This window comes from Castor canadensis, chromosome 15 (assembly GCF_047511655.1).
Source record: "Castor canadensis chromosome 15, mCasCan1.hap1v2, whole genome shotgun sequence".
Classification (NCBI taxonomy): domain Eukaryota; kingdom Metazoa; phylum Chordata; class Mammalia; order Rodentia; family Castoridae; genus Castor; species Castor canadensis.
This window is the reverse complement of record NC_133400.1, coordinates 77485442-77512244: the sequence shown is the minus strand read 5'-3', so window position 1 is coordinate 77512244 and position 26803 is coordinate 77485442. Positions and strand designations below refer to the sequence as shown.

General features: G+C 34.6%; 1 protein-coding gene across 1 annotated transcript in view; it reads left to right on the top strand.

Annotated features, from left to right (window-relative positions):
* Positions 1-26803, top strand: part of Malrd1 (MAM and LDL receptor class A domain containing 1) — a 598455-nt gene that overhangs the window by 188072 nt on the left and 383580 nt on the right. Inside the window, exons 20-21 of the mRNA XM_074056557.1 lie at positions 14454-14630; positions 17554-17713. Of these exons, the coding sequence (XP_073912658.1) occupies positions 14454-14630; positions 17554-17713 (337 nt within the window). The remainder of the gene's footprint in view (positions 1-14453; positions 14631-17553; positions 17714-26803) is intronic.

Below are 26803 nucleotides of genomic sequence, written 5' to 3'. Positions count from 1 at the left end.
AGAAAATGAAAACAAACAAAACCATGAAAGGGAAGGCAGTATCAAACCACAGGAGAAAAAAGGCAAAAAAGTAGAGAGTAACATTGATTCAGCTGCATACAATCAAACCCTTAAACAATGAAGACAACTAACTGACAGTGATCACCACATACCTATCAATACTAACACTGAATGTGAACAGACTCAATTCCCCAGGGCATCAAAAAACACCATTTGGCAAGCTGGATTAAAAAGGAAGATCCAACAATTGCTGCCTACAGGAGACTCTTCTCATCGACAGAAACAAGCACTGACTGAGGGTGAAAGGCTAAAAGAAGATTTACCAAGCCAATTGCCCCCCAAAACAGGCAGAGGTAGCATTACTTATCTTGGAAAAAGTAGAACTTCAAACTTACATTAATCAAATGAGATAAAGAAGGACACGCCATACTAACAAAAGGGGAACTATACCAAAAAGAAATAACAAATATCCACCTATATGCACCCAACATTAATGCACCCAATTTCATCAAACATACTCTGAAGGGCCTAAAAACATATATGGACTCCAACAGTTTGGTAGTGGGAGACTTTAATAACCACCTATCACCAATAGATAGGTCATCCAAACAAAAAATCAATTAAGAAATTCTAGAACTAAATCACACCAGAGATCAAATGGACTTAGCTGAGGTCTATAGAATATTTCATCTAACTTCTGCACGATATACATTCTTCTCAGCAGATCATGAAACCTTCCCCAAAATTGATCATATCTTAGGGCACAAAGCAAGCCTCAGCAAATGTAAGAAAAAAGAAATAATCCCATGCATTCTATCTGATCACAGTGCATTAAAAATAGAAATCAATAACAAAAACAACTGTAACAAACATACAAACATTTGGAAGCTGAACAACACATTGCTCAATGATCAATGGGTTACTGATGAAATAAAAGAGGAAATTAAAAGGTTCCTGGAAGTTAATGAAAATGAATACATGACCTACCAAAACCTATGGGACACAGCAAAGACAGTCCTAAGAGGAAAGTTTATAGTCATGAGTGCATATATTAAAAGGAATAAAGATCTCAAATCAATGGCCTAATTCTTCATCTCAAAGTCCTAGAAAAAGAAGAACAAGCAAATCCCAAAACAAGCAGAAGGAAAGAAATATTAAAAATAAGGGCTGAAATCAATGAAATAAAAACAAAAAAAATACAAAGAAGCAATGAAACAAAAAGCTTTGAAAAAATAAGTAACATTGACAGACCCTTGCAAACCTGACTAAAAGGAGAGAAAAAACCCAAATCAGTAAAATCAGAAATGTAAAAGGGGAGATAATAAATACCATGGAAATCCAGGAAATCATCAGAGACTACTTTGAGAACCTATATTCTAATAAATTTGAAAATCTTGAAGAAATGGATAGATTTCTAGATACTTACGATCATCCAAAACTGAACCAAGAGTATCTAAATCACCTGAAGTGATCTATAAAACAAAATGAAATTGAAGCAGCAATAGAGTCTCCAGGACTCTATTCTCTGCTGAATTCTATCAGATGTTTAAAAAAGAACTAATACCAACCCTCTTTAAACTCTTTCATGAAATAGAAAGGGAAGTCATATTGCCTAACTCATTTTATGAAACCAATATTACTCTCATCCCAAAACCAGACAAAGACAACTCCAAAAGGGAGAACTATAGGCCAATTTCTTTAATGAACATTGATGCAAAAATCCTCAATAAAATAATGGCAAATCAAATCCAATAACACATCCAAAAGATCATGCACCATGACCAAGTCGGCTTCTTCCCAGGGATGCAGGGATGGTTCAACATATGCAAATCCATAAACAGCACATTAATAGAAGCAAAGACAAAAAATGACTTGATCATCTCAATAGATGCAGAAAAAGCCTTCAACATGACCCAACACCACATCATGATAAAAGCTCTAAGAAAACTAGTAATAGGAGGAATGTACCTCAATATTATAAAGGCTATTTATGACAAACCTACAGCCAGCATCATACTTAATGGTGAAAAATGAAACCATTTCCTCTAAAATCAGGAATGAGACAAGGGTGCCCACTGTCTCCACTCCTAATCAACATAGTACTGGAATTCCTAGCCAGAGCAATTAGGCAAGAAGAAGAAATAAAAGGAATACAAATAGGTAAAGAAACTGTCAAAATATCCCTATTTGTGGATGATATGATTCTATACCATAAAGACCCAAAATACTCTACACCAAAACTCCTAGACACCACAAACAGCTATACAAGGTGGCAGGATACAAAGTCAACTTACAAAAATAAGTAGCTTTTCTATACACCAACAATGAACAAATTGAGAAGGAATATATGGAAACAATTCCATTTACAATGGCCTCAAAAAAATTTAAATAACTAGGAGTAAACTTAACAAAGGATGTGAATGACCTCTACAAGGAGAACTACAAACCCCTGAAGAAAGAGATCAAGGAAGACTACAGAAGATGGAAAGATCTCCCACACTCATGGATTGGTAGAACCAACATAGTAAAAATGGCTATGCTACCAAAAGCAATCTACATATTTAATGCAATTCTCATCAAAATCCCAGTGACATCCATCACAGAGATTGAAAAATCTACTCTAAAGTTCATTTGGAAACACAAGAGACTGCGAATAGCCAAGGCAATACTCAGCAAAAAGAGCAATGCTGGAGGTATCACAATACCTGACTTCAAACTATATTACAAAGCAATAACAATAAAAACAGCATGGTACTGGCACAAAAACAGATATTAAGACCAGCAGAACAGAATTAAGGACCCAGACATGAATCTACACAACTATACCCACCTCATTTTTGACAAAGGTATCAAAAAAACGATGGAGGAAAGTCAGCCTCTTCAACAAATGTTGCTGGGAAAAGTGGTTATCCATCTGCACAAAACTAAAACTAGATCCATGTTTATCACTGTGTACTAGTATCAACTCAAAATGGATCAAGGACCTTAATATCAGACCTGAAATTCTAAAGTTGGTACAAGAAGGAGCAGGAAACACTCTGGAAGTAATATGTATTGGCAAGGACTTCCTCAGTAGAACCCCAGCAGCTCAGTAACTAAGAGAAAGAATGGGCAAATGGGACTTCATAAAACTAAAAAGCTTCTGCACAACAAAAGAAATGGTCTCTAAACTGAAGAGACTACCCACAGAGTGGGAGAAAATATTTGCCAGTTATACATCAGACAAAGGACTGATAACCAGAACATACAGGGAACTTAAGCAACTAAACTCTCCCAAAATCAACGAACCAATAAAGAAATGGACAACTGAACTAAACAGAACTTTCTCAAATGGCCAAAAAACACATGAAAAAATGCTCACCATCTCTAGCCATAAAAGAAATGCAAATCAAAACCACACTAAGATTCTACCTCACCACTGTTAGAATAGCCATCAAAAACACTACCAAGAATAGGTGTTGGCGGGGATGTGGGGAAAAGGAACACTTGTACACTGCTGGTGGGAATGCAAGCTGGTGCAACCACTCTGAAAAAAATTTGGAGGCTTCTTAAAAATCTAAACAGAGATCTGCCATTTGATCCAGCAATACCACTCCTGGGGATATACCCAAAGGAATGTGATACAGGTTACTCCAAAGGCACCTTCACACTCATGTTTATTGCAGTGCTATTAACAATAACCAAGCTATGGAAACAACCAAGATGCCCCAGTATTGACAAATGGATCAAGAAAATGTGGTATTTATACACAATGGAATTTTACTCAGCTATGAGTTGATAAAACCTTGTGTCCTAGAGAGTAGACCTAACACATACACTTTAATAGGATCACACTAAATGTAGGTTTTTTCAACTTGTAAATTTAAGTTTTTGTATTTAATGCAATAGAAAATATATATGTTCTTACCCTAGATTTATAGATATTTCCACACATTTTTAATTATCTGAAGATTGTTTAAATCTCAAGTATACTTCCAGATTTTTAAGTTAAATGTGTTTTTTAGCATCAGAAGTCACAAGAAAGCATATGCATTGTTACCTAGAGATAGACATAAACAACTAACATTCATATTAACCAACTAATTCACATAGTTGTGTCTGATGTTTATGATAATTTATCACAGACTAATGCTGGTAAGCTATGGGTTTTATTTATATACTTATCAATGTGGAAGTGGCTGTAGGAAAAAAGTCTGTATAAACCAAGCTGAAAAATTCTGTTTGAGATTATCAAAACAGATTATATTTGTGCAGCATGAAGTTTATCATATTTGTTGCAATGATTTTACAGAGTGAGGAGGTAGAACACTGAGTCCATCTGGAATCTGAACCATCAGTTTGGGAAATCTTGCATTTGACAGATGTGCAGGTGTTTGCTTTCCCTGTGGCTTATGGATATGGAAGAAGATCAGATCAAACCAGACTAATCTCTGCTTCTTAGAGAGGGCAAACTTCAGTCACTCATTTTACATTGCAATTTTTATTTCATCTGAAAAGTTTCCATATTTGTGCTTTTGTTTAAAGAGACAGATCTATAATAACTCATTTTATCCTTATTCTATGCAATTATTGTACAAAAAGCAAAAGCATAAGCTTTGCAATGAACTAAATGTTTGTGTTCCCCTCAAATTCATATGTTGAAGCCCTAATTCCCATGTAATGTGTTTGGATGTGGGATCTTTGGGATTTAATTAGGGTTAGATAAGATCACGAGGTAGGATCCTCATGATGGGATTAGCAGTTCTGTAAAAGGAGGAAAATGAGATTGCTGTCTTTTATATGAAGACCTTGTAGGGACATAATCAAGAAAAGTGCTCTCACCATTGAGAGAAAAGAACAAAGCTGGAGGACTGACTCTATCATCTTTGAAGGTTTACTTAGACAGTATTGTATTGGTGGAAGGACAGAACGATAGTTAAGTGGAACACAATAGAGAGCACAGAAATAAATGTAGGTAACTGATCTGGATAAAAGAACAAAGGAAATACAATGGAGAGAAGAATCTTTCTAAGGAATTGAAATTTCATTTTCATAGCAAACTGATCCATGATAACCAGGTGCATTGTCTATTATTAATGGGATTTTCAATTCCAACCTTTTCTCTTCCAAATAGTTTTTACTTATAGAATGAAACATTGGTGGAAGCATGCCATAAGCAAGATGGCAGTCATCCATGCTTTCTGATTATATTGCCAGAACATGGCCAGATAATTTTTGTCTTTGCTCTTGAGAATGTGTGGGTTCTGCACTCTATATGCTGTGTCTGTTTTCTCTACACCCTGCAGCATTGCCACATGGTAGTAGAGTTAATGTCTTCTTCTATGTTTGATGCCCAGATGCTTCCTTTGCACTTTAATAAGTATGGTTTCTGTTGGGGTTCATCTTCTGGAAGAGTCCTATATCATCACGACTGAGGACTTGCTTTGGAGGTTATCCTTTTTCCTTAAATCAACTTCAACTCTGACATAGTGTGACAGCAGCTTCTTTTCTGGCAGACACAGCCTCTTGACTAATTTTTACACGTTTAAATCTATTCCTGAATCTGTATAACCATCCCTCACATGTAGCAAATGGCTTGGTGTCCTTTGTTTTGGGTAATCCTTTGCTGACATCTTTCAATAAGCTTAATGCGATTTTTTTTCTGTCACTACTGTCGCAAACTTTCACCATTTCACCTTAAGGGAGCACTTTACATTTTTCTTCAGCACACCTGAATTGTCAGCCTCACTACATTTACTCTATGGAGCCATCATTAAATAAAATAAGAAGTATCTGCACATAAGCACTGCAGTACTGTGATAGTCAATCTGACAACTGAGATGGCTACTAAAATTACTAATTATCAGGTAGTGTATATAGCATGGATAGACTGAGAAAAGGGAAGGTTCATGTCTTCGGTAAGAAGAGCAAAATGATGAAAAATTTCATATGTTGCTCAAAATGGTGTTCAACTTAACACTTTTGAATTGATTATTTCTAGACTTTTTCACTTATTATTTTCAGACTGTGATTGACTAGAGGTGACTGAAACCATATAAGTCAAAACTGAAATTAATTGGGGAGTATTGTAATTTTATTTTAAAATAATTTTATTGTTTAATGTTTTTCATTCTTCTGATTCAAATTGTATCTTTCAAGATCTTCAAAATTATCAGTATCCCCAAAATGTCAAGCATTCTTTATTAAATTTATTGAGGTTTTATAATACTATTGGATTCCAGATTTCTATGGGAGTTGACAATTCCCACCCCCCTAATTTGTTGTGTGATGTTGATGTGGGTATATCCAGCTTTAGAAGGCTGGGCTTTCTGACCTGCTGGACCTGGCTTTTCTGGACTATTGTCATTAATTTCCTATCTTGAGATAGAAAATATTTCTTCTTCCTAAAAATTGACTCTTTTTCTTATATCTTTTATATATTGGATCTCCAAGAATGACATAGTCATCTAATTATTAATCTACTTGTCATATGTAACTTTCCCCTCTTGAGGCAAAATACATATTGAGAGTTTTGTTCTTTCTTTTTATGAGCTGTAGACGACTAACATTACTAGCCCTCTTGATCATCTTAGTCATTCCTTCTCAGGGGAAGAGAAACAATGAATTGATGAGTTTGCAAAGATAAACTGAATATGTATTCTTGGTTCTTCATTTTCTCTTTTCTTTTTGTAGCTAATTTGCTCTACAAAGATGAGATCTTGTTAACCTTTCCTTGCTATGTCTCCACACAGGAAGGCTGTAAGTTCCAAGAACAGGTTGTAACTTCAGAAGTCTGTTTATTTCTGGGCTTCTCAATTTGGAAGACCACTAATCTATAGATATATGGTCTTTTCTCCAGCTTTAATTTCAAGTCTAAAAAGTTGATATTTTCATCTACTATGTAGTGTACAATTCAACTCTTGTTTTTATTTGCTTCAGAATTTGAGCTGAGAAATGAAGTACTACTTATTGAACTTTCCTCAAATGTCCAACAGCACACAAATCCATAGGACAGCTGATACTGGGTGTTTAATATTGCTCAAGTTTTTGCTTTCCAATATAAAACATCTTTACTTTGGTTTATTAGTTGCCTGGATTAAAGAAATTGCTCAACTCTTGTAGTTTCTCCCTGCAATCCATTCTCCTGAAAAATATTTCTTGAAACAGAAATTCTGTGTCTTGGTATTTCTCCACAATTTCTCGAATTTATTTCAGACTCCTAAGTTTTGTTACCTGGCTTTTTATGAATGTTGGTCTACTGTTTAGTTCTATATCTAATCACTCAACAAGATATATTCTTAATATTTCATTCTTAGTATTTCAAAAAATATTCTCACGACAGACTATCACAGTATTCACAAGAACAAAAATAACAAAACAAGTCAGTTTATTATCACACAGGGGTTTTCTCATTTCCAATAATGACATATCCTTCTCCCCTAGCAGATGAAATTATCATCCTTTAAGTTAGGATTGGCATCACCTTCCCAAGAAATCTTTCCTTATTCCCATGTAACTCACCCTTTTCCTCTGTGCTTTTTCAATATAGTGTGAAATATTTTTGTTTACTCACCCATTCATGTTTCTATCTATCTGTCCAACCATTCACTCACCTGTCAGTGATAATGTACCTATATATACAACGGTTTGAGAAAATGTGGTATGAATTCAAGGTTGGAAGAAGAGATACCATTCTTGCTTTCCTAGGGTCATAATTTCTGTCATAAACTTACCACATGGAACTGTAATGGAAAATATATTTAACTACCTTGTCCACTAGTAGGTAACAATTTTGTGGCAGATAATGTATATTTAGTTTTATAATACCTCTGTGCTATGCAAATGGTAAGTATTATGAAAGCATGCTTGTCATACAATTTAATATATAAACTAACCAACTTCCATAAATGTCTTTCTTTTTTTTTTTTTAAATTTTATTATTCATATGTGCATACAAGGTTTGGGTCATTTCTCCCCCCTGCCCCCACCCCCTCCCTTACCACCCACTCCGCCCCCTCCCTTTCCCCCCCACCCCCTCAATACCCAGAAGAAACTATTTTGCCCTTATTTCTAATTTTGTTGTAGAGAGAGTATAAGCAATAATAGGAAGGAACAAGGGTTTTTACTGGTTGAGATAAGGATAGCTATACAGGGCATTGACTCACATTGATTTCCTGTGCGTGTGTGTTACCTTCTAGGTTAATTCTTTTTAATCTAACCTTTTCTCTAGTTTCTGGTCCCCTTTTCCTATTGGCCTCAGTTGCTTTTAAGGTATCTGCTTTAGTTTCTCTGCATTAAGGGCAACAAATGCTAGCTAGTTTTTTAGGTGTCTTACCTATCCTCACCCCTCCCTTGTGTGCTAAAGCTTTTATCATGTACTCAAAGTCCAATCCCATTGTTGTGTTTGCCCTTGATCTAATGTCTACATATGAGGGAGAACATACGATTTTTTGTCTTTTGGGCCAGGCTAACCCCACTCAGAATGATGTTCTCCAATTCCATCCATTTACCAGTGAATGATAACATTTCGTTCTTCTTCATGGCTGCATAAAATTGCATTGTGTATAGATACCACATTTTCTTAATCCATTCGTAGTGGTGAGGCATCTTGGCTGTTTCCATAACTTAGCTATTGTGAATAGTGCCACAATAAACATGGGTGTGCAGGTGCCTCTGGAGTAACCTGTGTCACAGTCTCTTGGGTATATCCCCAAGAGTGGTATTGCTGGATCAAATGGTAGATCAATGTCTTTCAACTTCAGTAGTTTCTGAAGTTATAATCTTAGTTGTTAAGGAGCTAAAAATATACAATGGAGAAATAGCAGCCTCTTCAACAAAAACTGCTGGGAAAACTGGTTAGCAGTCTGCAAAAAACTGAAACTAGATCCATGTATATCACCCTATACCATTATTAACTGAAAATGGATCAAGGATCTTAATATCAGACCACAAACTCTACAGCTGATACAGGAAAGAGTAGGAAATACTCTGGAGTTAGTAGGTATAGGTAAGAACTTTCTCAAAGAAACCCCAGCAGCACAGCAACTAAGAGATAGCATAGATAAATGGGACCTCATAAAACTAAAAAGCTTCTGTTCATCAAAAGAAATGGTCTCTAAATTGAAGAGAATACCCACAGAGTGGGAGAAAATATTTGCCAACTATACATGAGACAAAGGACTGTTAACCAGAATATATAGGGAACTTAAAAAACTAAATTCTCCCAAAACTAATGAACCAATAAAGAAATGGGCAAGTGAACTAAACAGAACTTTCTCAAAAGAAGAAATTCAAATGGCCAAAAAACACATGAAAAAATGCTCACCATCTCTAGCAATAAAGGAAATGCAGATTAAAACCACACTAAGATTCTTCCGGGCACTGAATGAAAATAACTTCAACCCCAGGATACTCTACCCAGCAAAGCTATCATTCAAAATAGATGGAGCAATAAAAGTCTCCCATGATAAGCAGAAACTAAGACAATATGTGACCACAAAGCCACCATTACAAAAGATTCTGCAAGGGATCCTGCACACAGAAAGTGACACCCAACTTAACCATGAAAAGGCAGGCAGCACCAAACCACAGGATAAGAAAAAGCAAGACAGTAGAGAGTAACATCAAGTTAGGTACACACAATCAAACCTTCAAACAACTAAGACAACTAAATGGCTGGAATCACCACATACCTATCAGTACTAACGCTTAATGTTAATGGACTTAATTCACCCATCAAAAGACACCGTTTGACAAAATGGATTAAAAAAGAAGATCCAACAATTTGTTGCTTACAGGAGACTCATCTCACTGACAGAAATAAGCATATGCTCAGGATGAAAGGCTGGAAGAAGATTTACCAAGCCAATGGCCCCCGAAAACAAGCAGGAGTAGCAATACTTATCTCTGACAAAGTAGACTTCAAACCTACATTGATCAAACGAGATAAAGAAGGACATTCCATACTAATAAAAGGGGAAATAGACCAAAAGGAAATAATAATCATCAATCTGTATGCACCCAATGTCAACGCACCCAATTTCATCAAACATACCCTGAAAGACCTAAAAGCATATATAAATGCCAACACAGTGGTTGTGGGAGACTTTAACACCCCATTATCATCAATAGATAGGTCATCCAAACAAAAACTCAATAAAGAAATCCAAGATCTAAAATAAGCAATAGATCAAGTGGACCTAGTAGATGTCTACAGAACATTTCATCCAACCTCTACACAATCTACATTCTTCTCAGCAGCCCATGGAACCTTCTCCAAAATAGATCATATCCTAGGGCACAAAGCAAGCCTCAGCAAATATAAGAAAATAGAAATAATACCATGCATACTATCTGACCACAATGCAGTAAAAGTAGAACTCAACAACAAAAGTAAAGACAAAAAACATGCAAACAGCTGGAAACTAAATAACTCATTACTTAATGAAGAATGGATCATCGATGCAATAAAAGAGGAAATTAAAAAGTTCCTGGAAGTCAATGAAAATGAAAACACAACCTACTGGAACCTATGGGACACAGCTAAGGCAGTCTTGAGAGGAAAGTTTATAGCCATGAGTGCATATATTAAAAAGATTGAAAGATCCCAAATCAATGACCTAATGATACATCTCAAACTCCTAGAAAAACAAGAACAAGCAAATCCCAAACAAATAGAAGGAGAGAAATAATAAAAATAAGAGCTGAAATCAATGAAATAGAAACCAAAAAAACCATACAAAGAATTAATGAAACAAAAAGTTGGTTCTTTGAAAAAATAAACAAGATCGATAGACCCCTGGCAAACCTGACTAAAATGAGGAGAGAAAAAACCCAAATTAGTAGAATTAGGAATGCAAAAGGGGAGATAACAACAAACACCATGGAAGTCCAGGAAATCATCAGAGACTACTTTGAGAACCTATATTCAAATAAATTTGAAAATCTAAAAGAAATGGACAGATTTCTAGATACATATTATCATCCAAAACTGAACCAAGATTAAATTAATCACCTGAATAGACCTATAACACAAAATGAAATTGAAGCAGCAATCAAGAGTCTCCCCAAAAAGAAAAGTCCAGGACCTGATGGATTCTCTGCTGAATTCTATCAGACCTTTAAAGAAGAACTGATACCAACCCTCCTTAAACTGTTCCATGAAATAGAAAGGGAAGGAAAACTGCCAAACACATTTTATGAAGCCAGTATTACACTTATCCCAAAACCAGGCAAAGACACCTCCAAAAAGGAGAACTATAGGCCAATCTCCTTAATGAACACTGATGCAAAAAATCCTCAACAAAATAATGGCAAACCGAATTCAGCAACACATCAAAAAGATTATTCACCACAACCAAGTAGGCTTCATCCCAGGGATGCAGGGGTGGTTCAACATATGAAAATCAATAAACGTAATAAACCACATTAATAGAAGCAAAGACAAAAACCACTTGATCATCTCAATAGATGCAGAAAAAGCCTTTGATAAGATCGAACATCATTTCATGATAAAAGCTCTAAGAAAACTAGGAATAGAAGGAAAGTTCCTCAACATTATAAAAGCTATATATGACAAACCTACAGCCAGCATTATACTTAACGGTGAAAAACTAAAACCATTCCCTCTAAAATCAGGAACCAGACAAGGATGCCCACTATCTCCACTCCTATTCAACATAGTACTGGAATTCCTAGCCAGAGCAATTAGGCAAGAAGAAGGAATAAAAGGAATACAAATAGGTAAAGAAACTGTCAAAATATCCCTATTTACAGACGACATGATCCTATACCTTAAAGACCCAAAAAACTCTACTCAGAAGCTTCTAGACATCATCAATAGCTAGAGCAAGGTAGCAGGATATAAAATCAACATAGAAAAATCGTTAGCATTTCTATACACTAACAATGAGCAAACGGAAAAAGAATGTATGAAAACAATTCCATTTACAATAGCCTCAAAAAAAAATCAAATACCTAGGTGTAAACCTAACAAAAGATGTGAAAGACCTCTACAAGGAAAACTATATACTTCTGAAGAAAGAGATTGAGGAAGAGTATAGAAAGTGGAGAGATCTCCCATGCTCATGGATTGGTAGAATCAACATAGTAAAAATGTCGATACTCCCAAAAGTAATCTATATGTTTAATGCAATTCCCATCAAAATTCCAATGACATTCATTAAAGACATTGAAAAATCTACTGTTAAATTTATATGGAAACACAAGAGGCCACGAATAGCCAAGGCAACACTCAGTCAAAAGAACAATGCAGGAGGTATCACAATACCTGACTTCAAACTATATTACAAAGCAATAACAATAAAAACAGCATGGTACTGGCACAAAAACAGACATGAAGACCAGTGGAACAGAATAGAGGATCCAGATATGAAGCCACACAACTATAAGCAACTTATCTTTGACAAAGGAGCTAAAAATATACGATGGAGAAATAGCAGCCTCTTCCACAAAAACTGCTGGGAAAACTGGTTAGCAGTCTGCAAAAAACTGAAACTAGATCCATGTATATCACCCTATACCAAGATTAACTCAAAATGGATCAAGGATCTTAATATCAGACCACAAACTCTTAAGTTGATACAAGAAAGAGTAGGAAATACTCTGGAGTTAGTAGGTATAGGTAAGAACTTTCTCAAAGAAACCCCAGCAGCACAGCAACTAAGAGATAGCATAGATAAATGGGACCTCATAAAACTAAAAAGCTTCTGTTCATCAAAAGAAATGGTCTCTAAACTGAAGAGAACACCCACAGAGTGGGAGAAAATATTTGCCAACTATACATCAGACAAAGGACTGATAACCAGAATATACAGGGAACTTAAAAAACTAAATTCTCCCAAAACTAATGAACCAATAAAGAAATGGGCAAGTGAACTAAACAGAACTTTCTCAAAAGAAGAAATTCAAATGGCCAGAAAACACATGAAAAAATGCTCACCATCTCTAGCAATAAAGGAAATGCAAATTAAAACCACGCTAAGATTCCACTTCACCCCTGTTAGAATAGCCATCATCAGCAACACCACCAACAACAGGTGTTGGCGAGGATGCGGGGAAAAAGGAACCCTCTTACACTGTTGGTGGGAATGTAGACTAGTACAACCACTCTGGAAAAAAATTTGGAGGCTACTTAAAAAGCTGGATATCGATCTACCATTTGATCCAGCAATACCACTCTTGGGGATATACCCAAAAGACTGCGGCACTATTCACAATAGCCAAGTTATGGAAACAGCCAAGATGCCCCAGCACTGAAGAATGGATTAAGAAAATGTGGTATCTATACACAATGGAATTTTATGCAGCCTTGAAGAAGAAAGAAATGTTATCATTCGCTGGTAAATGGATGGAATTGAAGAACATCATTCTGAGTGAGGTTAGCCTGGCCCAAAAGACCAAAAATCATATGTTCTCCCTCATATGTGGACATTAGATCAAGGGCAAACACAACAATGGGATTGGACTTTGAGTACATGATAAAAGCTTTAGCACACAAGGGAGGGGTGAGGATAGGTAAGACACCTAAAAAACTAGCTAGCATTTGTTGCCCTTAATGCAAAGAAACTAAAGCAGATACCTTAAAAGCAACTGAGGGCAATAGGAAAAGGGGACCAGGAACTAGAGAAAAGGTTAGATCAAAAAGAATTAACCTAGAAGGTAACACACACGCACAGGAAATTAATGTGAGTCAACTCCCTGTATAGCTATCCTTATCTCAACCAGCAAAAACCCTTGTTGCTTTCTATTATTGCTTATACTCTCTCTACAACAAAATCAGAAATAAGGGCAAAATAGTTTCTTCTGGGTATTGAGGGGGTAGGGGGTAGAGGGACGGGGTGGAGTGGGTGGTAAGGGAGGGGGTGGGGGCAGGGAGGAGAAATGACCCAAGCCTTGTATGCACATATGAATAAAAATAAAAAATAATAATAATCTTAGTTGTTTGAATCTTCTAAATGAGGACTTCTGGTTTGGATCTTTTGTACAACCTTGAATCTTGAATATTTGAGACTATATGAAACAAAGATGATGAAATGTTAGATTCTGTATAGCAATGGAAGAACAAAGCCTATTTCACTAGTGGGCTAGAAGGTTTATTAAGACTGATTCTAGTTCCTAATGTCAGTACTAGAACTCTCTTGGTTCCTACTGATCTTCTAAGCCTTGTACCTGAGATTTCAATTCATATATTATGCTCTGAGTAGATTTTCTGTATGAATGATTTCTGTCTGCATCTTCACCTATTGTTTTAATTTAAAATATTCAGAATTATTTTGTCCTTTGCTAAGATGAACCCCAACTAGATACTTACATAAATTAATTTAGTTAATTAAAAAATACTATCAAATATCTTTGTAATATTTCTAAATATGCTTTGCATATTTAACTTTTGTAAAATATTTAAAGATATAAAACACCTGCTAAATGATGCCTCTGTATTATTTCTTACCAAGGTAATTTGCTAGTGGATATTCCAACACCACCAGAAACTTCAGTTCCAGTAACATTACCTCCACACAACTGCACACACAATGAATTTGTCTGCAGTTCTGATGGCCATTGTATTGAAAAAATTCAGAAATGTGATTTCAGATTTGACTGCCCTGACAAATCAGATGAATCAACCTGTGGTAAGTCAATTCCTAAATTTTGTGTTTAAGAAAGTCAAAATAGGTAAAAAATTCCTAGTTTAATTTCAAACTGTCACAGCCTTTGTCATAAAATGTTCATATGGCTTAGGGGAGTTTTTGTGTATGAGTTATTTATATAAAAATTATAGTAGAATAATCAATATGCATTTTTATATCAAGCTTAATGATAGGTGAGTGTCTTAGATTAATGCTTTGGATTCACATCTATTATCTTCATGAACTGTGCTTGACTCTGAGACCATCATTTACTACCTCTTCTCTGTATGTCCTTTTGTATCCACTGCTCACATTATCAAGTATTTGGGAGAAAGCATTATAATACCCTCAAATTTGATTCATTATTGCAATTTTTCCATTGCTAAAATACACACGTAACAATAAATGCAAAGTCAAATATACACAGTTCATAAGAAGACAAATTTTATACAGAGAGGACCTTTGACATACCCCCTGTCCTGCTAAAACATATTTTTCCATTTATTGGTGCTTGCCAATTTTTCTAAATGGATCCATTTTTTCTAAATGGATCAAAGGCAAATTATTTAATTTTAAAGATAACTTCTTAGTCAAAGATATGGTCTGAGAGGACAAAAACTAATATCTGTCTGAATGGTAAGTACCATTTTCCTGTCCTGTGCTCTTTGTTGAGTAGTATATGAACTTACTGTACTAAATTATTTCTCACATCTTCATAATGGTAAGAGTTAAGAATATGCAGATAACACAGAGAATATGGGAAAACTCTTGCTGGGTGCTAGTGGTGCATGCCTGTAATTCTAACTATTCAGGAGGCAGGGATCAGGAGGATGGCGGTTCAAAGATAATGGGGCAAATAGTTTGGCACGACCATATCTTGAAAAATCCTTCACAAAAATAGGGCTGGTGGAGTGGCTCAAGGTGAAGACCCTGAGTTCAAGCCCCAGTACAGCAAAAACAAAGCCAAAAAACTCTTATTTATCTTATATCAGTCTTGTCAAGAGTTTCTAGGAATTAGGAAATTCAGTACATTTCATACTTCTTTTATTGCAGAAAATGGTCCTTAATATACAAACATATCACAATGAAACAGTCTTATCTAAACTAAACAATCATAAACCCAAAGTTGGCCCACTCCATGGATGAGTGGTGCTGTAATGAACTCAAGTTAGACAGGGATATATGCAGTGCACTGCAAATAAGGTGATGACAGATGGAAGCTACTGTGGTATTCAGATTTTCTCAGGGGGCAACACTACAAAGATCAAATAAAAGTTCTAATATTTATAAATGTTTACACATAACCTAACTAATTATATCAAATTATATCTTTAGTAAATGCTGAATATCTTCTTAATTCATCTTTGCCATTTTGATAATGTCATTTATTATTAGATTAGATATTTTGCTAAATTCTTTAAATGTCATGAATGAATGTTTATGCTTCAATTATATTTAAATCACAGAGAATATTTTATTTTGCAATTATTAACATTTTATTTGCAAACAAGCTATATTACTTTGCTCCCTTCTCCATCTCTTTTTTAGATGAAATATTATAAATCAGCTTATAACCTACAGATTTATATTTTCTGATTATTTTATAAAATTGTGATAAGCACCCTTAATTGGAGGTCTTCTCTGTTAACAAATTTTTAATGTATGATACATTATTGTAAACTGTAGGTACAATATCATTGCAACAGAACCCTACAGCCTATTTTTTCTTAACTGATGATACTTTATGTTTTCTAATTGTATTTTGTAAAGGGTACAATTTCCATCTTTTTTCAAAGAATTTCGTTGGATTCTAAATCTCTCTATATATGTATATAGTATACATCATATACATATATACTACTGTATACTATTAATATGTATAATGTATATTAATATTAGAGATTGAAAAAACACACCAGATTGTCAGAAATCTCCTGCCCTTTTGTTCTGAAATTTTGTTTTTGAGAATGGATCTCACTAACTTTGACCTAACTGGCCTCAAACTGTCATGAGCCTGCAGCCTCTGCCTCCCATGTGTAGTTTAGATTATAGCATGCACCATCACACTTGCCTAAAAGACATTTTGCTCAATGGCATGCTTTATTCCCAGATTTTACATCAACTCGTATACTCAATTTTCTAAATGGTGGAAGTGAGTATACCATCAATGCTAATGTCATTCAAAAGTTGGGGTGTATATCAGGTTTTATAGTATATATAAAAACTCATTGAAATTAGTCTTTTTTTAACTCAAGCAATGCAGTACTTAAGACAGATGTATGCAGACATTCAGAAAGAGAAAGAGAGAGACAGAAAGAATTGGAGAGCGATTGGGGGAAGGAGAGAGAGATTTTAGAAAGCATTTTCACACAAAAACATCACTGGACTTATAACTTACAACTTTCTATAATACCAGAATACAATAATCACAAAAGTCTTAAAATCTTTCAAGGAAGCAGGACTAACATAAAAGTTTTTGTAAATCACATTGCATTGAAATTAAGTAGTTTGAAATTTGCATTGACCCAAATTAAGCTGTATATTACTGTGGACAAAGGAGAAAATGCTTATCAGAGCTTGTAGCTTATGCAAGCATTGGCAGTGCTGTGTTAGATGACACAGGTGATGCTCTCATTGCTTCTCTGGAGCTAATAAACATCTTACTTTCTCATAAGAGCACATTGTTAGTATGTACATTTATTCTCATATTTCACTTACTGCAGAAAATCAAGTACAAAAATCTAGATTTTTGGGACTCTCTCCTAATGTTTATTCAAAACATTTGTCTAATTATTTTAATAACACAAAATTATATTATGGTTTTTTTAAAAACCAAGAATAAGAAAATTCAGTGGCGATATAAATTGTCATCTGTTGATGTATTCATTATGATTAGCTCTGTTTTCTTTGTTTTATTTTTTCCAAGTTGAGGAAGTTTGCACATTTGAAAAAAGAGACTTGTGCAAATGGTACCAGCCAATCCCAACAAATGTACAAGATTCAAACACTTTTAGCTGGGGACTTGGAAATGGGATCAGTATGCATCAAGGGGAAGAGAACCACAGGCCTTCAGTAGATCATACGAAGTAAGTGACTGAATATTTTCAATATATCTCTTGGGAAATATTTATTAAGTAGCTTCCAAATCAATTCCTGCCCCCTCACCTTATTCTGGGTCAGTGGTATGGTCAGCTGGGTCAGATGAATGTTTAAGCTAAAGAATGAGAGTGCTGAATGTGTTCTCTCATTATTGAAAAAAAGTCAATTAAAAACATAATAAATGCTCTCACAAATGTCATAGATACTAGAAAACAGTATAAGTGAGTAATATCACCACACCTTGACTATATCACTGCAAAATGTTGCTTTAAAAATTATCTATTCATCCCTCTCTACCGCAAATCCCTTCCCTACTTCTCTTCCTTTCCCTTCTATTGCTCTACAACTTTGTCTTTACCTCCTTTTCAATTTCCCTTTCCCCTCCATTCCTTTTTTACTTCTCCTTTTCTCATTTTTTCTCATTTATTTGTTATACACATATGGACACAAGTAAACTGGTTTTCAGTATAGATGTATGAACATGTTTTTTTCAGTTTGCTGTTCCTAAGTGGTATACTTTCCAGCTAATTACATTTTATTTCAATATTATAAAGTTTCTGGGAAGAAAAGAATGTAGTACCTATGGTGTGAGAAACACTGTTCTAAGTGGAGTTAAGCAAGTAAACAGATGTTCCCTGGTTCCATATTTTATATATATACATACTTTATGTATAAATAACTATTTAATGTATTATATATTTGGTATAGCAACTTTTTATGTGTAAATAAATATTTAATATATATATTTGGTATAGCAACTTTTTATTTACTGGTATTCCTTTTATTTTGTGTATCAAATTTTCCAAATTAATTTTGTCATGGAGATTACATGCACAAAGGTTAAAAAGTCAGAGAACTGACAATCTCATAATGACAAACAGCTCTCCTTCCAGTTACTGCAACCCAGTTCTCTGGAGATAATTTATTATGTCCTAAGAGTGTGTAATTATTCAGCGACACTTTTCTTACTTTAATTAGGGTCTGGATATAGGTGACTGGACCAGATGTATAAAATATGCAGATTGTAATTTTTTGTGTACACTGAAATTAATAATCACCTCATCTTTTATTTCCCTTAGATGTTTTATGTTCTTAATGTTCTTTGCTCCAATATAATTTTTTTCACAATTGTTCAAGTCTGTAAGATAACTCATCTTTCCTTCCCTCTTTTTTTCTGGAAGGCCTTTCTCTCAAAACCTTTTGAAACTTGTTCCTTGGATTTCCTTTGTATCTGGTGAACAGTTGTTTTTCCTGGCCTGTCTTTTCAGCCACTGTGTGGTGCTGAATCCCTAGATTCCTAAACACCTGTTTCTTGGCAATTCCTTCACTTCTATATTATCATGCTTTTCTATGCTCTCACTATTCATTTGTTTGGAGTTCTCTTTTATACATGTTTTCCCATTTGATGACTTGGCTCTCCATTAACGATTAAGAGTAAAACTCTTAAAAATTAACTAGACAAGTGAACAGTGCCTATGTGGTCATCTTCACTGCCACCTGATGAGTTCACTATGTTTTGCTAGATGTCTCTATGGTGAGTTTTGAAATATGGATGTTTTCTAATTTTGAATAATCAAATTTGACTTTTTGCAATATTTTCTTCTTTACATTTAGAGAAAAACCTTTCATGCTTTAAAATTGTGTAGTTATTCTATCTATCTTTGTATCTATCTATCTATCATCTATATGTAGTTTAGCTTGTATTAGGGCCTTTGAATAGAGAGCAGAATCTAAGACACTGGAAGAAGTATCAATTTGACTTTGAAAGAAAGATATTCCTTGCAATTTAAAAAACAAGGAGAAATAATGTTCTGTGCTGACTTGGGTAAATGTACACATTTTCAAAAGTAGGCAGTATAATATATTAGAGAATTATAATCATATTTTCTAATATTGGTGACTTCTTTTCTGATTTTTCCAGTCTCCATCTTTCCAGGACTCTTCTTTCTCTGGCATTTTACATGGTCTTTTCTATAAAAGTTCCTAATTCATTTTCTCTTTACATTTCCATTCTAGTTATTATTTTAATTGGATATTTTGTTATTTCATTTTGGTATGTATTATCATTTATTTTGGCCTTTTGTCCTCTTCCATGTTTCAATAACTAATATAAAACCAATATTTTGAGTGTTTACTACCTACAAGATCCCATTCTTCCCCTCTCCAACCTGATGGTTTTAGGGAAACAGTATTGCAAATAGCAGAGGGGATCTTCATTTATTTACAGAGACTCTTTTCAATACCTTCATGACTTTCATACCCATCTTCACAGTTAAGGAGCTGGGACCTCACTCAGCTTTGAAAGGAATTGTTGGTGCATGTGTAGTCCACTCCCTGGTCGCTGTGGTCAAATAACCTTGTACTCAAGGACACTACAATATCAATAGCGTCCATTCATTTTCTTTAGGCCTATTTTCTTCTAATATTTTCTGAGCTTTCATTTGACATTATTTTCCTTTTGTTAAAATGTTTTTAGCTTTACCATATCAAAATTTCATTGAAATATTAGCAATATAGCTGTCCAAAATGTATAGAGTAGCAGGTAGCTGTTTTGTTTTAATCATAAGTTGTCATTTGGAAAGTCGTATTTTGAAATTTCAATATATAAATTTTAATTTATACTAAAGCAAAGGGTAATTTCAGAACATTTATGTGACTTGGGCAATCAAACCACACCTCATTAAAATGTTTACTAGCAAATAAAGAAAAAAGGGAGACTGAACTAGGATCTCACATATAAATGGTGAAAGTATAACCAAAATATGTCAAGATATTAAATAAGTCAATAATTTGCTTGTATCTCTCTCAACCCCTACCATACCCAATAAACTGACAATTCTCTGAGGAATCCCAGGGGCTACTATTTCCCAATTTGTCTAACTTTTAGATGTCTGGCATGTAAGAGGTCTAAATAGTGACTTGTTCAGTGAGTTAGTTGTTGATTAGAAGGGATATATTTATGCCTTATAATTGTGGACTAGATGACATAAAAAATAAATATGTTTTAAATAGTAATACACTGTGGCCAGATAATATTTAACAGATACGCTATCCATGACAGTGAATCTTGGCATAAGAAGTAGACCCTAAGTTTATACCTCCCTTTGTCTCCCTTTTGCCTTCTCTTGGGCTTCATACTCAGCCAAGGAAAGATTGACATTTTTTTTACTTTGTGGTTAAAAAAAAGTTCTTATACATCATCTATCCTATTCTATGTCTTATAGTAGAACTCCAAGCTCAGTTTTCCAAGTTTTGTTCTTTTATGTATAAAGGGAAGATTTGCTAATTTAGAAAATGCTTTTCTCTCTGATATCCGTCTCTAGAAATTTATATTTTAAAGTGATTATTTTGAAAACCAAAAAGAATTTATGCCAATCTTCTTTTCTCTTCATATTCCATTTTCCAAGCTCTCCTAAGGCTTTGCTTCTGGCTCACTATGGGAAAATCATTTGTAAACAAGTACAAGAGAAAGAAAGTGTATTAATATGGTTCAAGACATTTTCTCATTTTAAACACTTAATGAGGCAATACAAAAAAAATCCCAAAAAGTCATAATATGGTAGATTTGTTGGGAAAATTTTCACTGTGTTGAGTTCTAGACAAAGTCTTAAAATGTATATTTTTCATCATGAAAATGAAACGACATAAGCTAAATAAGGCAAAATTTCAATTGACATTCTACTTTTTTATATTCACACTTTTTGTAGTCTAGTTTGTACATCTGAAGTGAACTCTGAGACATAAAATTAGGGTTGCATCTTTACTTTTTATTTGTTCGTTCATTTTCAGGAGATTAGCACTATTCTGTACAGATAGTACATTCGATGCTTTCATATAGGTCAAGAAAGTCATCTCTTCTTTCAAGGCTAGGACTATATACCACAAAGCTAGTGAACGGCTTCTCCCTCCATCTCGCTCATCAGATGGCATGATGTGTACCGAAGATGGTAATCAAGTTGTAAAGAAATGAGTATTGTTCTCAGTTGTTATCCAAGGGAGTAATAAAATAAAACTCATTCATTCCTTACCATTTGCATGCCATCTTGAGATTGGAGTGGACAAAATTTCCATGTCATTTACATTATGCAATGAAAAACATTTAGTAGAAAAGTGTTTTTCTTATTTTGGAAAAATATACTTTTCCAAAAAAGTATTTTGGAAAAAGAAGCATAATCTGGCTTTAAAAAGAAGCAAAAGGAGTTTGTACTCATTTGTACTCTAGCAACTATTTGGGAAGTTAGCAAAAAAGTCCAGCTGAATTTTTTTAAAATTTTGCTTAATATTGAGTTAAGATATTTTGATCACCTGAACTAGGTGTGGTGACTCAATCCTGTAATCCTAGCTAATTAGAAGGCAGATATGGTGGTATGCACCTGTCATCCCAGCTATGCAAGAGGAGTTATTAGGAGGATTGTGACCCAAGGCTGGCCTCAAGCAAAACACATGAGACCTGATATGAAAAACAACTAAAGCCAAAAAAAAAAAAAAGAAAAAAAAGAGCAGGAGTGTCGCCTGTGGCAGTGGTAAAGTGCCTTCCTAGCAAGTAGGAGAACTTGAGCTCAAATCCCAGTACCACCAAAAAATTATTTGAATCACTTACCACCTAAACTTTTAGTTCATTCCAATTTAAATATACGTACAGTAGTGTGGATTCCTAGGTGCTGTGTAATAATTCTTCCTAGTTCTTCTGACTTTTTTTGACAGCTTGAACTCAGGGCCCCATTCTTGCTAAGTAGGTGCTCTACCACTTGAGTTACTCCATCAGCCCCTTCCAGTTCTTAATTTCTAATGATCTCAGAATGTATACATTGAGCTACATAAATAATCAGCCCAGCTTCTTAGCTCAGGCAAAGTTAGATAATGTATAGGTTCATACCTAAACGTCATATGCACTGTAAATGTTAGGATCATTTTAGTATCGTAGAAAATGTCCTTTAAGTCCATTTCATTTGGCCAAATGCCAATCATGTGGTTAGATATCATTCTCTCGGGTAAAATTAAGTTTTCCACACTTGCACACTTCCTCATACACACACACCACACACACACACACACACACACACACATAGTACACACACACACTACACACACTACACACACACACTATACACACACACACTACACACACACACATACACACACTACACACACACACATACTACACACACTACACATACACACTACACACACTTCCTCATACACACACACCACACACACACTACACACACACTACACACACACACACACTACACACACTACACACACACACACTACACACACACACACTACACACACACACATACTACACACACTACACACACTACACACACACACTACACACACTACACACACACACACCACACACTACACACACACACACACACACCACACACACTACACACACTACACACACACACACACACTACACACACACACATATACAAATGCAAATTCTGAAGCGCTTTGACCAAAATCTCTTGGAGTAGAGTTGGGAATCTGTATTTTTCATAGCATTTATTGAATTGTTCTAGAATTTCATCTTTAAGGTCTTCCACAGTGGGGAAGGCATTACTGAAGGAGAAATAGCTTTCCCAGTTTCAAATTCAGTTTTCTATAAATCCTGACAAATTCTTTTAAGAACAAAGTATTTCAGAAGAAATGAAATATTGCTCTAGCATAATTGCACTTAAAAATTGAAATCAAATTTGTGTGCTGTAAAGTAGCTATGATAATGGGGAATAATTTGAGAGAAAACACTTTATACTGAATTGTTCAGAAAAACATAGTTTTGAGGCATTCTTCAGCTTGCCTCATTCACTGTATTTTACTTAACATTTTTTCACAGACTTTTTGGTTTACATGTTCTTTTTCTTCTCTCGTTCTAATCAAAGTCACTTTGCCTTTCTGTTGGATTAAAACCAAAACAAACAAACCAATCTCTTTGATTACCTGGAGATAACAGATATGTTACAGTATTTTGGATTTTTAGGACTTGATTACAATTTGTCGAATATGAGCCATCTCTCTCAAAATTGCCAAGCTGATGAGAATATAATTTCTTAAATGTGCTACTTACCTGAAAAATATAAAGGAACTTATATTTTTGTTTTTATTTCATAACACCGATCATTACTTTTCAAGTGAAAATGAGTGATTGTTCTTATTTTATGTTTCTGTCTATGTTACACATTTGTACAGATTTAACATCATTCTAACCTAAAAACTACATAAATAGTGCAAACTGTGTATGTCTGTTGGATTTAGGTCTGCATATAATTATAAATCTTGTGTTAGGAATAAATGTTGATGAATGCTTCATTAAACTGAATATACTGTAATATTTTCTGCTCTGTAACTGTAACAATTTTTAAGGTTTTAGTCTGTTAGACATTGAATACCTTCACCTTTAGTCTTCTTTGATAAGAAAATAATCCAGTATTTTACAAAACAGTGTAACTGCCTTAATATGCATCCAACACAGTTTCTAACAGATCAAATTTTTTAATTTATAATAGTAGTTAAATATTAGCCTTTCAAAACAGTTTACTGCAGTAAAAAACAAAAGTACAAACAGTCAAAATCTAAGTAAACTGTAGTTTTCTTTTGATGTTTCAATACTTGTTTGCAAGTGGCATTCTAGCTGAAATACTAGAGGAATGAATGTTGCATAATTATACTTCAACATCTAGTAAGAGAAAAAAATCCCCACGTAGTCAAATTTTTGTGTGAAACATTACCCATATTTTAAGACTTTTGATTTAGAAGTATAAATTACTTTCCAAAAATATACCACTTGGCCAGCAGTACACGATAGTCTTTATTATTCTGTATGTTTACCAACCCTGAGTTCTTAAATAGTTTTCAGATTTTCTAATTTGATAGATTAAAATGCCATCCTGTTGTATATATTTTTTCATTACTAGGTACTCATGATGTTCCCGAGCTTTTCTTCTTGTGCCCTATTCAACTGTTTCTCTGTGCATTTATGTTTCCTGTTTGTGTTCTCTGCTTGGTTTGAAATGCTTTTCTTTTTCATTGATTTGTAAGATCTTATAATGTACTGATGTAACTGTTTTTTGTCTACTATGAATGTTGCAAAGACTTTTTTCCCCCAATTGTCATTGGTCTTTCCCTCTTTATTTTGACATGTCTCAAAATTCTTGTTATACCTAGTTGTCAGTCTACCTTATTCTTTATGGATTATCATTTTTTGTGATCTGAAAGGCCTCTTCACTGCAAGTGTATATAAAATTCACCTTTGCCTTCATTTTCTACTGTACTTCAATGGTTTTGATGTTTTACAATTATATCTGCAGTTCATCTGGCAATTTAACTTAGTAAAATGTTATGGGAAAGGAGTCTGTTTTCTGTTAATAATTAGCCAGTTGATTTAATTAACTATCATTTGTCAATGGGAGACTTCTGGCTCTGGGTGATAAAATTTCTATCCTAATCCTGTTTTTTTTTCTGTTGTTCACACTTATAGATGAGAATGTTGAGGGCTGGCAGTAAGAGCACCAGTGAGAGAGAGAGAGAGAGAGAGAGAGAGAGAGAGAGAGAGAATGTTGAATAAAATTAAGACAAGGCCTGACATGGGGCTAGGAATCTGATTTTACATTGCTTTCTTCTTTAAACCACACACTTGCTTATGCTTGTGGCCAAACAGTGGACTCTATGACTACACTCATCCATCCTTCCTTGCTATCCTGCCACTACAAGGGCACCTGTTTTATTCTGGCACAAAAACTTATCTCCATTTTGCAAAATTTTCTTTTCCACTAGTTGAAGGACCACTTGCCTTTCAGTATGTGAAAACTGAAGAAAACCAACAAAAGTGTTCATGGTTACTTTCAGCTATTTAAGTCTTCTTTGATGTTTCTACTCTGACTTGGACTTTTATTCTGGAATAACATTCCCAGTATTGAGTGGCCCATTTCCTTTAGGTTATTTGATATCTCTACTCAGACTTCTATAGTGTTGAATAATGCCCATGAACTTGGTCCTGTAGTCATTTACCCTCTAATTCCTATTCAAATTGAGTCTGCTTTGGAAAACATAAGATTTGTCTGTCGGTGACAGTGTAGAGCAAAATTTCAGTGCTTGTGTGAGTTTCCTATGTCTACTGTAACAAATTAATCATAACCTTGGTAGCTTTCAAAAATAGAAATGTATTTTCTCCTAGCTCTGTGGGCAAAAAGTGGAATCAGTACCACGTGGCCAAAATCAAGGTATTGGCGGGGCTGTGCTTTTCCAAAGGGTCCAGGAGAGAGACTTACCTTTCCAGTTTTTAGTGGCCACTGGAATTCCTTGGTTGGTGGCCACCTTATTCCAACTTTGTCTACTCCTCCTTCCTCTATGTCAAATGTCCCTCTGCCTCTTGTCTTATCTTAACACATGGGATTACATTTATGATCCAGGAAACTGATCCATCTCAAACTTGTTCATTTAAGCATATTTAATTATGGCTTTGCCATATAAAGTAATAGCTAAATATTTAAGGTTTAGAATCTGATCTCTTTGGGAATCTTGTTTATCCTATTTAGTGTTCCAGTTCTGGAGTCAGATACACTCTTTTTGAATCCTAGATCCATTATTCATTAGCTACCTGGTCTCACGTAATAATACAAACTCTCTATGCTTCAGTTTCTTCACCTGAAAAAAAGCCTATGAATACATATTTCGTATGGTTATTGGCAGTGGTAAGAAAATATACGTAAATTCACTGTCAGTGAGCATGTCTCATATAACGTCAATTGTGAATTACAATATTGGTCAATTATGAGATTGAAAGAATATATTAGAAAAAAATTGTAGAGAGCCTTAAATGCTATGTTAAAGGGTATTCATATTTTGAGTCATATGAATAGAAGTGCATTTAATATTTTTTCTAGCATTTGTACATAGGATTGAGAAAGAAATCTGAAAGCAAGAAAATTAGTTAAAATTATTGAACGGGATTTATTTACACAAATTTGAGCGAAGCAATCCTTAGAAAAGCAAGAAATGTTTGTCTCTCTAGATCTTAAGCTCCAAGAAGACAGAAGCAAGGCCTTTTTCTTTTTCACCATGGCAGTCTG